Source organism: Durio zibethinus, chromosome 11 (genome assembly GCF_047325235.1).
Source record: "Durio zibethinus cultivar Kanyao isolate XHJ-2024 chromosome 11, ASM4732523v1, whole genome shotgun sequence".
Lineage (NCBI taxonomy): Eukaryota > Viridiplantae > Streptophyta > Magnoliopsida > Malvales > Malvaceae > Durio > Durio zibethinus.
In genome coordinates, this window is record NC_143172.1 from 19,252,455 (window position 1) to 19,266,869 (window position 14,415).

At 34.0% G+C, this 14,415-nt stretch overlaps 1 protein-coding gene across 1 annotated transcript; it reads left to right on the forward strand.

Annotated features, from left to right (window-relative positions):
* The first annotated feature begins 7,555 nt into the window (after positions 1–7,555).
* Positions 7,556–12,111, forward strand: BLT (branchless trichome). The gene has a single exon (XM_022881852.2). The coding sequence runs from the start codon at positions 10,794–10,796 to the stop codon at positions 11,841–11,843; it is 1,050 nt and encodes a 349-aa protein (XP_022737587.2). The 5' UTR covers positions 7,556–10,793; the 3' UTR covers positions 11,844–12,111.
* Positions 12,112–14,415: the final 2,304 nt, after the last annotated feature.

Sequence of the window (14,415 nt, forward strand, 5' to 3'; positions counted from 1 at the left end):
AAACACGCTCTCTTGTCTCGTGACATAAGTTGCATCTATTATCAATTTTCATTCTCCATGATCGCAACATATCTTTTATTGGAAGCCTATTCAGAATAGCCATCCAGGTCATCAGTAAATGTTTTAGGATGTAGTACTTGAACCATATTAATTTTTGCTATATCGCTTTCCATTGTTGTGGTCTGAGTTCATTCCATACCATAGCAGCTTCATAAAGCCCTTTTGGAAATACATCCACTCCATTTTCCCTTTTGATGAATTTCCACTTAATCTGCTTTATTTGAAGCAATTTCCTCTAACTCTAACTACTAATTTGCTTGGCTGTTGTTTGCCATATGCTTCTTCCATTCAATTCGTAAGCTTCAATCCAAACGATCCATAAAGAACAGTTTTAACAAACCAGATGTTTTTAAAGACACAAGCCAGATTCCAGGTGAAGATACCTTTAACTCCTAGCTCTCCCTTAAACTTAGGATAGCATATTGCATGCCAACTTACTCAAGCTCTTTTTGGCCATTTTTCCTTTTTTTTCTAAAAAAATCCTAAACACAACTAATTTATCCTCTTTAGTACATGTTTTGGGAGAATGAAGTGCCTACACCAAAAATTCTGTATACTAAAAAGCATTAATTGTACTAGTTGTAGCCTGCCAACATATGATAAGTGTCTTGCAGCCCAACTATTAATCTTTGCTATTATCTTGTCGACCAAGGGTGCACAATCTTTCTCTGTGAGCCTTTTAGTTACCAATTGGACCCCAAGGTACCTAACTGGTAGCAAATGAACCTTAAACCCAAAGCTTGTTGGATTGTGGAAAGTTTTTCCACACTAAACCCTACCTAATAGAGCTCACTTTTCTCATAGTTCAACTATAGATCAAACATATTATAAAATGCCTCTAACACCACATTTATCCCTACCACTAAGTCCAATGTTGCCTTTGCGAAGATCAATAAGTCATCAGCAAAGCAAAGTTGGGTTAATTTAATCCTCTTGCATCTAAAATGATAATCAAAGACACTAGTTAAGACAGCAGCATCTAATAGTATGGAAAGAACATTAGTAACCAGATCAAACAAGTAAAGGGAAAGTGGATCTCTCTGTCGCACTCCCCTTACACCTTTGAAATAGCCTACTAGTCCACCATTAAGTGATAATGAGAAAAAAGTAGTAATGCAACCTCTTATACATCCTATAAATTGATTTAGAAACTTCATTGCATGCAAGACAAAAAATATGAAGCTCCAGTCCACTGAATCAAAAGTCTTCTGAAGATTGATTTTAATTGCACACCTTGGAGATAAAATGGATCTGCCGTAACCTCAAATCATCTCTTGAGCCAGTAATACATTATCTATGATGCTTTTCCCTTCTATAAATGCGTTTTGACTGCTACTTATCATCCTAAGCAGATATTTCTTTAATCGATTAGCCAAAATCCTAGCAATATATTTGTAGATTATGGTCCAACAAAAGATTGGCCTGAAATATTTTATAATACTAGGATTGGCGCATCTAGGAACTAATGCTACTATTATAGAGTTGAAAACAAGTAGTATATTCCCAGTGTGAAAAAAAATGCTATATACCCTTAGTAAACTCCTCTTTCACAACACTCCAAATTTGTTTGAAGAAATGTGTTGTAAACCCTTCAGGTCCTAGGGATTTCTTTCCATTCAATACAAACATAGTAAACTGAATTTCTTCTTTCGTTACTAGTTGTATAAAAAAGTCTCGAGCCTATGTAGTTAAGGCCCTCTAAAAAAGCTTTGTCAAAAACTCATGTGTGCATTATATAACATTTTGGTCAGTAGTTCCAATTAACTTCTGAAAGAAGGAGATTGCTTCCTATGAAATATAGTCAAATGTATCCAATCTTTTCCCCTCTAAATCCATTAAGACGTGTATGGTTTTTTTTTTTCTGCTTTGTTACTATCAGTCAATGAAAAAAAAGTTTGTGTTTTGATCACCTTCTTACATCTATTTTATTCTTGATTTCTGCCTGTAATAACTCTCTTTAGCCTTCATCAGGTCCTTGAGTTTTTCATATAGCCTTCTCTCATTCATAAATAGTTTTTTTGGTGGGTTTTAAGTTAAAATGGCTTTTTACATTAATTCTAGCTTTTCCATTTTTACCTGCACTCTACCTGGTAGATTTCCATAGCTTTGAAAATTGAACTTTTTGAGCTCCAATTTCAACCTCTTTAACTTTTTATATAATATTAGCATTAGGCTACCTTTGATGGGGTCTTTCCAGGATCTTTCCACAATTAACTTGAACTTCGGATTCTCAGTCCAATAGTTAAAAAACTTAAAAGACTTTGGAGGGGATTAAGTTGTCATGTTGAGTTTGGCAAGTACAACACAATGATCAAAGACTTTTGGGGTTAAGTACTTAATGTGTGACTATGGGAAAGCTAAAAGCCATGAATCATTTATCAAAACTCTATCCAACTTCCTTGCTAAGTAACATTTTAGTTGATGGTTAGAGCAAATAAATTGAGGTCCAACACAAGCATGATCAAACAAGCCCAGTTGAATTAAGCAATTATGAAAATCTTTCATCTCTAAGTTTACTGATTGAACTCTATTATAATTCGAGCTTTTAGAAGGATAGACTATAATATTAAAATCCCTTGCCAAAATCTAAGGGTTGTCCTAGACAATACCACTAATATGAGATAAGTTCAATCACAAGTTCTTTCTTTGAACTCCATCATTACTCCCATAGATGGCAGAAAAATAAACTTTCTTGGATTCATACTATACCGTACAAGTAATCTTTGCTAAAAAAACTCCAGTAAATCTGCTTGCACATGATCTCTCTATAATATCCATATCATTCCATTAAGAAATACTAAATAATTGTGAAGAATACCCTGAACAAGCTACATTTTATGATGCTTTATTCTAGTTTTTATTAGACGCACAATATCTACCCTTATTTTATTTATTCTATCTACAACACTCTTTTGTTTTTGAGGATCACAGAGTATTCTAGTATTTCATACTATCAGTTTCATGTTGAAGAACAATCAAGCTTACCTTCAGAAGCAGTGGTTCTTGCTTTAACCTTCTTTCTCTTATCAAGTGGGCCTTTCTTCTTGCATTTCAAGACTTTTATACAATCAACAACTGTCATAACATATAAATCCAAAAGCTTAATCACATAACTTAAAAGAGTTGTCATCAATTTTTTTTATGCGTTATTGGTCACTTAACTGAATCTATTTTATTTTAAAGAGAAATCTCAAGTTTGATTCGAGTATCTTTAAAATGTAGATTTTAGTTTATAAAATCAAACTAAATCTAGAAGTATAATTATGTATGAGAAAAATTATAACATCCTCATAATACCCATTAAAATATGGTACATATTATTTCTTGTCATCCATTGAGCTTTTAAAAATTTTTTACTAAATAATTAATTATTAAAAATTATTTTTAATTGATTTCAATACTTATGGTAAAAAATTAAAAGAATTCATTACTTTAAGAGCATATAAGAAAATTATTGTTTCTCTTATAGAGACTCTGTCATCGAATTATTTAGTATTTTAAAAATTAAATTTTAAAAAAAATTGATACTTCAACATTTTTCTAAAAATTCTTTTTTTAAAAAATTTTGAAATTAATATTTTATTTAAGAAAATTTCGATACTTTCAACTTTTTCCTCAAATATTTTTTTATTTAAAGAAAATTGATATTTCAACTTTTCCTTAAAACATTTTCTCTAAATTTTTTTTTTCGTTAAGGAAAATTAATACTTTAACTTTTCTTAAAAACTTTTTTTTAGAATGTTTTTATTTAAGGAAAATTGATGCTTTAACTTTTTGTCAATACATTTTTTTTGAAATATTTTTTATTTAAGAAAAATTAATACTTCAATTTTTCATTAAAATATTTTTTAAAATTTTTATTTTTAAGAAAAATCGATACTTCAACTTAACCCTAAATCATTTTTTTGAAATAATTTTTCTTTGAGAAAAATCAATACTTCAATTTTTTCTTAAAACGTTTTTTGGAAATTTTTTATAAAATTTTTTATTTAAAGGAAAATTGGCATTCATCATTTTTAGAAAAAATTTTATTTTTTTTTTCAAAAAAATATTCACTCAAAAAAATTAAATAATAAGTAATATAACAAAAAGAACAGAAAAATACCATAAACAATTACCGCTCGGCTTTAAGAAATCGGCTTGGATCGGTTGGCTCTAGACTCAAGAGCTGCCTAAAGGCTCGACGGCTTCTGCTTGGAAATGGCTTCACAGCTCAAAATCAAATTTGTGGAGAAGGTCGCAACTGGGTTGGGTCTTCAAATGGACTAGTGTGCGGATCTTGAAGCGGCTCAAGAGGAACCCAGTTTTTCTTACCCAAAACAACATCATTTTCTTTACTGTATAAAAGCCCCTTTTAAAGTTCTTTTTCTCATTTTCATATTTTAACTTTCTCTCTCTAAGAATATTTTTACTTTTCTCTCTCTAGGTTTCAAATGAACAAGGTAATTCTTCAAGCCTTCCCTAAAAATATGTGATACTCCGTCGCCGTAGCTGTCACATACCACCGATCGTTGGCTGTTCCCCAGTGGCCGAAAATGTTCTAAAAAATATCCACGAGCTTGTCACGGCCTTTTCTTTCACGTGCCCTAATTGGTTTCTCTAAAAACTTGTTAGGCTTTTGTCGATTTGAGCTTGAAGTCGCAGTTTTCCCCCTTTTCTCTGTCGCTCTGATGGCCGCCTCCTTTAGGTATGTTCTTCCTCTTCTTCTTGGCTAACTTCTCAGCAAGTTTTGAATTCCAAAACTATGTTGAACCAGTCAAGTTAAAAACCCAAATTTACTTTTCTTTTTTTTTTCTTTACAACTATTTGAATTTTGATTTCTGGACTTGTGTGTATTTTTTTTGTTTGCTGCCAGGCCTGGTTTCTTTGGATGGTTGTTGGTAATTGGTGGTTTAGGTTTTTTATTTGGGTTGTTTGTGTTAAATATATGTTTTTGACTTTGCTTGGTTTTGGGAGGTGTCGATTTCGTGAAGATCTAATAGTAAGGCAGTAAAGTAGTCGAGGCTGGCACCGTGATCTTGGTTGGGATTGAGATTATGGCAAAAGGTTTGTGATTTAGATGGAAATGGATTTTGCAGGGGGCGTATCGCATCTCTGTGATTTTCGATTATAGAGGCTGGAATTTATGGTTGTTCTGATCGTGGCTGACTAATGATGGTGAGGACAATTTGGTAACTGGTGGGTAATGGGCTAAGGCTAGTTTGGAGATGGTGCATTGGCCTCTAAGGATGATCCGTTGCAATTAAGGCAGTTGACTGTGGTGTTGAATTTTGGAGTTGAAGGTGCTGGTGGTGGTTGTGCCTTTGATTGGCTGTTTATGGGGTTAATGGTAGTGGCAATGGTGGACATAACTGGATTTGATCAAAATTTTACTGTTGTGCTTATGTGGCTTATGTGGGATGGGTTGTTTTCTGGCATTGGCACAGAGATGATGGTGGGATGGAAAGTTTTGTGATGGTAGATATGGTTGGGTTATGGTGGATTAGAGATAGTTAGATGCTAAATTGAGAATGATGGCAGTGCTGATCAGGGGATTTTTCTCTGGCCGATTGCTTTTTCTGTAATGGTTTATTCCTTTGGTTTTTCTATGTGATTTTTCTCTAATTTTTTCGTATTTCCTTGTATATCTTCTGGAAGTGATGGAAAGTTTTGTGATGTTAGATATGGTTGGGTTATGGTGGATTAGAGATAGTTAGATGCTAAATTGAGAATGATGGCAGTGCTGATCAGGGGATTTTTCTCTGGCCGATTGCTTTTCTGTAATGGTTTATTCCTTTGGTTTTTCTATGTGATTTTTCTCTAATTTTTTCGTATTTCCTTGTATATCTTCTGGAAGTGAATTGCAAGTCCATTTATAATTAAGGTTCGCGAGTTTCAAATTGTCTTGGATTCAATTTCCAAAAGCTTTGCATTATCATCAAGAAAAATTCATATTCAAACTTAAATCCAGTTTCTATCTTTTCTCAGCTCTATCACCAATTCCTCCACCTAGTTAATTCGGTCATTCAGTCTTTATTTTAAAAGTTCTCTCTTTAAAAAGAATAATCAAATAATAATTAAAAATGTTTAAATGAAATTGAAGTTAAAGATAAACCCTAATGAAAATTTAAGCAGATAAAGTAAAGAATAAAAACATCAAAAATATAAAAATTTTGATAATTAAGCCTGGATTGATTTGGGCTTGGATTAAATAAGATGTCTAAAACAACACTAGCAGCTAGTACTCTCTGTTTCCTTGGTGAGAATGGAATTATCTCTTTAGCCTTATTTTTAGAACCCGGATCTACACTGCCTTCGTCCACTACTAGATCTAATTCCTGCACAGCCTCTAAGATTGAAAATCTATTAACAAAGCTTGCCCGAGTAGTTAGGGGCGCAATTAAAGCCTCATTTTTTTTCTCATGGCACTATCTGGCTGTATCTCATCTACTTCAATCATCTTTGGCTCCTACGTAGCCATACTACCCTAATCCTTAGGCACCCAGACCATTGCTTCTGTCTTTACTATCTTTGTGCAACTTTTATCATTGTGCCCAAATATACAACAGTTCTTGCATTTCTATGGCATCCATGGAATTTCTACTGAAACTGACATAATTGATACACCCCTCCTTTCCACATAAATGAACTTCGGCACTTCCATACTTGCCTTCATCTCGATACAGATATTTGCATACGCCAACCTCTGCTTATTTGCAGTGATCAAATCCATATACAACGGATTACCTAGGGTGCTAACTACATAGCTCAGTCCTTTTTTCGAATAGAGCTCAATTGGTATATTGCCCAATTGCACCCATACTGGTAGCATCTCCATATTAAACTCTAATGATAGCATTCTTGGCTCCTATTTCCGAACAATCAATGGTTTGTTCTGGATATGCCATGGTCCATGTTCTATCACCCAATCCCTAGCTTCCTCATTTGAGAATTGAATGACAAACATATTCATTCTAGCAGGCGCTTGATCTCAATTAAACCACTCTTCCCCCATAGAACATTAACTATCTTCTGAAATAGACTGAAGTTTGGCATCCTTCCAATGAACTGAGCTACCAGCGAGCTTTGCCATTGATTGATCCCTTCCTCAAAGACATCATCAGGAGTTTTTATAATTATTCTACCATCTGTCTTTCTGAGGGGATAGTACTCCAATGCTTGATCCACTGAAGCTACTAATAGATTCCTCCAATTCATTGTGCTCTCCTTTTGAGTTACCTTTTCCATGTTTGCTTCAACTCGATCCACCATTTTTGCCCTAACTCCTTTGATCTCTGATCTCCACATTGAATCGAAAGCCGTTCCCAATAAAATCCTCAATTTACTCATCACATATTTACAACCAACCAATGAGTAATATGTACTCGATATGTATTATCAATAATGAGCAACAACAGAAAAAAAATTGTGAAATATTGATATTTATTTTTTATTTTATTTTTGAAATATCTGAATTTGATACATATGTGATAAATGAGTATAAAAATTAGATATTGCAAATATATGAAAAAAAAAATTTTAATAGATATATAAAAACCTTAAAAACGTAAAATATATCTAGCACACATTCGAATCTAGTACTCATCACCGAATGTAAATAACATAGCAAATGAAAGTATATGTACAATTTTAACTGACATCAAAATCAAATGTCAACGTGCACGTTGAGGCGTGGTTTTTAAGGTGGACTGACAAAAATGTCGGCCATGGAATGTAATTCGGCTTGTGCAAACACGAAGTAAAATTTAACAGAAATCTCGCTTCGAAATTGAAGAGAAAAGATCCATAGTTCTGCCAACGGGGGTTAAGATACGTGATTTGGTTGGTTGAGATATGGGAATTAATTGGTTGGTTTTATTCTTTTTTAATTTCCTTGTTTTCTTTCTCACAAGTATATTAATTTTTTTGCCTCTGAACGGTGATTTATTGGGTTGGCATTCGAATCTCGTGGTAGTAGCAGTGGTAGTCATCCTCTATTCATCAACTCGCTAAAATTCAACTACATCTCTTTGAAAAACACAACCCCAGAAGAATCACATTCTCTTCAACAAGCTGAGCTTTGGTATTCTTTATTTATTTATTTTAATATATATATATATACTAAAATAATTAGTATTTTGTATTTGAGATAGCTAAGATTTAAATTTTTGTAATTAAAATTAAGAATTCAATAATTTACCACCAAATCATGCAATCGGTCGCAAACAATTGGTTTTTTTTATTGATACAGCCAATAGGGGGTAAAAACTGCTTCTTGATATTTAGGCAGAGAAGATAGAAGACTAGAGGCCATATACTTGTCTCGAAAAAGGGAAGAGAATTATGGGCCAAGTAGAAATACGAGTATGTACTTGAAGACAAAATGATGTAAATGATCGAGCATCTAACCCTTCGTAGATAATAAGTCTGTAATCATTAGGAATAACAGTATATTTGTGACTTAGAACGTCCCTATTCTATTCCATTTCTAAGGTTTTTTTCCTTAGGATCCTTTCATTCATCTGTTCATCTCATGCGTAAGCACATGCTGACAAATTTTCTTTTGCTTTAAGCCTAATTAAAATTCTGTCAAAACAAAATCATAATCACCAATTATTATAACACTCTGTCTCCCCAAATGTAAAAACTGAAAAGGCAGTAGTTTCCTTTGCAGGAAAAAAAAAAGTCACATTTACTCCATGACTTTAACCATATAGGAATGTGGACCATTTTACTTGTCTTACGTCTTTTGGTCAGCTGTTCTTCTCTGTGACAAGAACTCAAGCGAGAGCACTAAATGTTTATCTGCAAAAAGATCGAAGTTCTTGGCACACGGGAAGTTTGCTCACCTGCCAAGTTTCGTCTTCTTTTGGCTAAGAGAAAAAAAAAAAAAAAAAGGCACTTGCTACTGGCCAGAATACCTCCGAGTTTTTGAGCCAGCCTTGACAGAAAAGTATCCAATGATCTTTAAAAAGTTTTGAATTCAAGTCAATGATTGTAAGGAGCTTTGACTTACTAACTAGGCAAACTCCAGAAAAGAACTTGCCAAGTTTTTGTTATGTTAGGGCCAAATAACTAAATATATAAATACAGAAAAGACGGAAGCCTGAGAATAGAGAGAAATTGGAAATTTGTTCTTAACGTTTTTGACATTGCAGCCAACATAAAACGGGGACATCCAAGTGGAACCTCTAGGAATAAATAGACATTGTTCGAACTCCATCATAGCCTATAATGTCTTTGAAGGACTTTGCAAAGCATTCTTGCGTGAGGATACAAAAATTTGATTAAATTAATCGTTCTTCCTCTGCAATCCAATCGAAGACAACCAGCAAACCCAATTTGCAAATTGTAATGCATGTTTTGAAGAAAGGAATTCCAATTAAACTTTTGGAGCTCTCAGCTTCTTTATTATGCTAATAATTCATTGTTTTTTAATATTATACTAGAGGGAAAATCCGTGGTCATTATGGGTTAGAGTTTATGCTGCTCTAAAGGAACATTAATCAATCACTTGCATCATCAAATATGCATGTGGGGTTGTTGTAGCTTCATGATTGCTCTGAGATACGTACATGGTCCTTTGGTTATTGAAATCCTCAGGTAGGCCACCCAATACTAAAAATTAGGGATGAAACAGAAAAGATATGGTAACTTCTTCCTCATCTTCTGTGGTTTTTTTGTCAGTTGATGGGGTTAGCTCTCGCCTCTCAGGGCTTTTTTGCAAAGGGCACATAGCATCCTGCTGGTTGAAATGTTTGGTTTTTCGCTGAGAGCCTTGCAGAATACTAAATGCTTAATTTCGGTGACTAGGGGTCAAATTCTGACAGCTTCAAATAAAAAAATAAACATTTAGTTTTCCAGAAACCATGTCCCTAGCGAAGATCAAGATACCTCACCAACATGTCCATTGCCAGAGGAGTAATTCTCCAACCCAGGGAGGCCCCTACCCTATGACGAGAAGTAGAACATTAGTGGTCTGGTGGACCAAACCAATTCATTAGACTGTGTCGTGATATAAGAGGAAACATGTAGCTCAAGGAAAATTTAATTCCTATCTAATTGAGACGGCGTCAAACTAATAATAACAAGTTTACGTAGCCAAATTTTGCACTTGCCTCTTCAGTTTCATCAGTAGTAAAGTTAAAATTGTTGATGATAGATTGTCTTTGAAGTTTTCCATCGGCAAATACAGTTTAACTTGTTGATCAAATCTCTCATTGGCAGTTTAAGTTCCTGATTGCAGCCATAAAAGACAGGTGCTTCATCTTTAAAACTATCCAATCTCACATGGATGTATCAGATTAAAACAACAGTAGTCTATTAGTTTTCTCAGTCAATTTGACCGGTTCCTCAAGCATAAAAAGTCAGCGTACCAGCTGGAAAATTGTGGCCTTCTCACCATAGATCCACTACTAGTGTTGGCATCCATCCCATTAGAGTGGCTGGTTAGGAGTTGCCTTATAAAAGCACAGCAGAGTTGAAAATAAAACAGGGCAGATAGAGATGTGGACCGCTTAAAGTAGGATATAGAGGCAAGAACACCTCCCCTGGAACTAGTTTTAATTAAGATGAGATGCATGTGATATATCTTTCGCTTTTACAATCCACTTCTTCAAAGCAAAGTTCCAGGATAAATAATGGGCCTACCCCAATTGCTTTCTTGATAGGGAAAAATCCCCATTAGAAAAAAATTAAAGCAGCAAAGGAGAAAAGGAAAAGAAAAGCTACAAGGAAAAAAGCTCATATATAGAATGAAAGGAGAAGATATGGAGGAGGTAATGATGACGATTAGCAGCCCCGGTAATCCCAGCAATGAGACTATTCCTCAAGAACACATCACCACTACCACTTGCCCTAGCTGGAAACTTTACGACAATCCTTTTTATTATTCTCACCATCATCAACAACAACTATGCCAAAGTAACAAGCATCTACATCAAGTAAACCTCCCTCTCTCAGCTCGAAAGATCGCAGCCTCTTTCTGGGATCTAACCTTCTTCAAACCTTCAGTTATGGATTCTGAACTGGATATTGCTCGAGCCCAGATCATTGACTTGAAAGCTGAGCTAGAGTACGAACGTAAAGCGCGAAAAAAGGCGGAGTCCCTCAATAAGAAATTGGCTAAAGAGTTTGCCGAGGAAAGAAGGGGAAGAGAAGCATTGGAGAGAGTATGTGAAGAGCTTGCAAGAGAAATTTCATTTGATAAAGCAGAGATTGATCGAATGAAGAGAGAATTTGAGGAGGAAAGAAAGATGCTAAGGATGGCTGAAGTTTTAAGGGAAGAGAGAGTTCAAATGAAGCTGGCCGAGGCTAAGATTCTCTTTGAAGAGAAGTTATTAGAATTGGAGGAGACTAAACGTACACCACTAGCTGATACTTCAGTTTCCAGAATTGAACAGAAGAATAAAGAAGATAAATTACCAGCATTCACCGCAAATCTTTCAGAGAAGTTTTCGAGGTTAGTTTTCAATGAGAAATCTTGTGACAATAGTAACACCGCTGTTGATTCAAGAGAGTCAACAAGATTTGCATTGAGTGAAAAGTCATCATCCTGTTACGATAATATAAGCAGTAGTACTGTCTCTTCATCCATGGCATTTCAGCGGAAAGCATCCCTAGAACCTGAGAATCCTCACATAAAACGAGGGATTAAAGGGTTTGTCGAATTCCCAAGAGTGGTTCGAGCAATTGGATCAAAGAGTAGGCATTGGGGCACAAAGCTGGAGTGCCAAAAGGCTCAGTTAAGCATCCTACTAAAGCAGAAGAGCCCCATCCGATCAAATAGTCTTATTACGAGTTGAAGATATCAATTCCCTTGATCAAACCCTTTACCTCTCCAAGTAATTTGACTTCCGTTTTTTGGCTTAAATTTTCTTTCTTTCTATCTTATTTTCTTGTTGAATTGTTTCTGCTAATGGGTTGCTGCCCCGAACCAAAATATCTTGTTCTTGAAAGAGTAGAGTAAATATATGCTTTGAGTTTGTAATTTGCTGTAAGGGTGTCAGGATGTATATGAGTTTGTGTTCATCAACATTTATGTGTTTGAAATTGGAAAATGCTGGTTCGGAACGGATCTGAGTAAAAAATGTGTTGGAAACTACAAAAAACTCATTGTAAAGAACTGCTAAAAGCTCATTTTTTTAGTAATAGACATCTGCACATGCTGGACTTTATTTCCAAGCTATTAGTGGATCTTGACATAGATAAAAGTAATGAACAATTTTTCGGTGAAACTTTGGGACTTACGGTTTGGAAAATTCAACGATCTTTGGGGACAGATGACATGTGCATTAAAACTGTTTTTTCAAGTGAAGTAAAACTAGTTCAGAAGTCACTTTCCATTTCTTAGGAATAGCAGGGACAATAATAAAGCAAAAGTGTGTAGGGTTAGGGAGCCGTAAGTAACAGTCGTAATTCTCGTGAAAATCACCAACATCTGAATCTGATGTATAGCATTGAGTTGAGAGTGTATTTAGAGATAAAAATGGTGAATTTTAATAGTCTAGACTAAAGTGAGTATGTGTTTAAAGTTTTCCTTTGACAAAAACCAAAAGATCACAACTGTTACCGAAGAATTCTCCTTCAAGGGTAGAATTTTTTTTTTTAATTCAGAGTTTAATTTAGTTCATTTATGTAGATTATTTGAGTTTAATTTTAACACCTATATGTCATGATTTCCTTTATCTCTAAATTATCTTTTCTCCTCTTAACTTCATCTAAATGGTGGAAATTTTGAAAATCCACATGTGCTTTGATTTAATGATCACCAGCATGAGTCGCCTTAATTTGTATTGCTAACTGCTCATTTACAGTAACCCAAAAAAGAATGAATTAAAAATATAGAGTATGAATAATAAGTATTAAATTTGGATGCACTCCTGAAAAAAACCTATATATTTGCATTATATTTTGACCACTTGAGGCTCGCCCTTTTACGGCATCGAAGGAGGGAAGATTCTTCAGCCTTTGGCTGGGGGATTAAAAATTTAAAAGCATAGTGGAAATCATAGAAGTATTAAAAAACATGATTAAGTTCGATGAATTTGCCCTAATTTCAGACTCTGTAGACTCTTAACGAGTAAAAATGATTGCTTTGATGCTAGTACACGCCGGTATCTTACCTTTTTGAGTTCATATCATCATTTGAACGTATTGAGAACAAACCTTAAGTTACTTTGGGTTGATACTTTTAATTTTATTTTTTTGTTATTTGTTTCTTATTTTCAAAATTTCAATTCATTAATTTTTATTTTTCACTCTTTATTGAAAAAGAAAAAATAAATAAATAGCAAAAGAACCTTAAAAATTAATGAGCAACAATCATAGGCCATCATTCATGCCAAATTAAATGCAGTTTTCATTTATCTCTTTACTGGATCAAGAAAGACATAAAAGACTAAAGCCTCAAGTCTCGATCCATATTTGACTAAAATAATTATTCAATCGTACGAATTAATTTAGACTTTACAAAATTAAATTTTGTGACTAATGATAAATATATGTATACTTTAATACTTTAAAAGGTGGATTCGAATATTTTCTCTCAAAAAATTATATTGGATTTCAAAGAAATAATCTCCAAAATCAACTATATGATATGTCGGGTAATGCAATCCTTCTTATCTCATTTTATATTTGCTAGAAAACCATATAAAATATATATATATATATATATGTATGTATATTCAAGCTACTTCTAAAGAGAAACCCAACATAGAAGAAGCATATATTTCCTTCGGTCCTTAATCAACCGGCTTCGCTGTTTAAATATATTTATCACAAATTTTAATTAGCAAACTAATCCAATATTTTATCCTTGCATGAAATAAGTTACTCTACTGAAAAATATAATTCCAAAAAATTAAATTACATGTTCGATGTTTATGTTAGGAAGATTTTGAGTCTTGAATATTAATTAAAATATTTGGTTTTGTACCTAATGAACCGTTTATATTTGATAATCCTCATATATAAAAGCAACCAATCATTTTGTTGGCACTTAAAATCTAGTTAAAATAAAAGAGAAGGAAGGCAATTAAAAAGCCTCGAATTCAATGTCTTTCCAGTATCTCTCTGATCCAATCTGCTGCAAATCAGGACCTGGTAACTAAATTCCCTCCTAACAATTGAAGATCGGAAAGAAAATTGAAAACGTATTCTTCATAATTTTGTTTGGTTACAAACAATTGAGACAATGAGATTGATAAGAAAACAGGATCAACCCGGCCCTTTTCCTCGGTCATCGAGAGCCATTTGTTACATGAGGTTAAAATCTAGTAGGATGGGATATGCGACCTAATGGACCCATCCATTAAGGCACTGAAATTTTACAAAAAAAAAAAAAGATATAGATTACCACAGACCTTGGTTTGT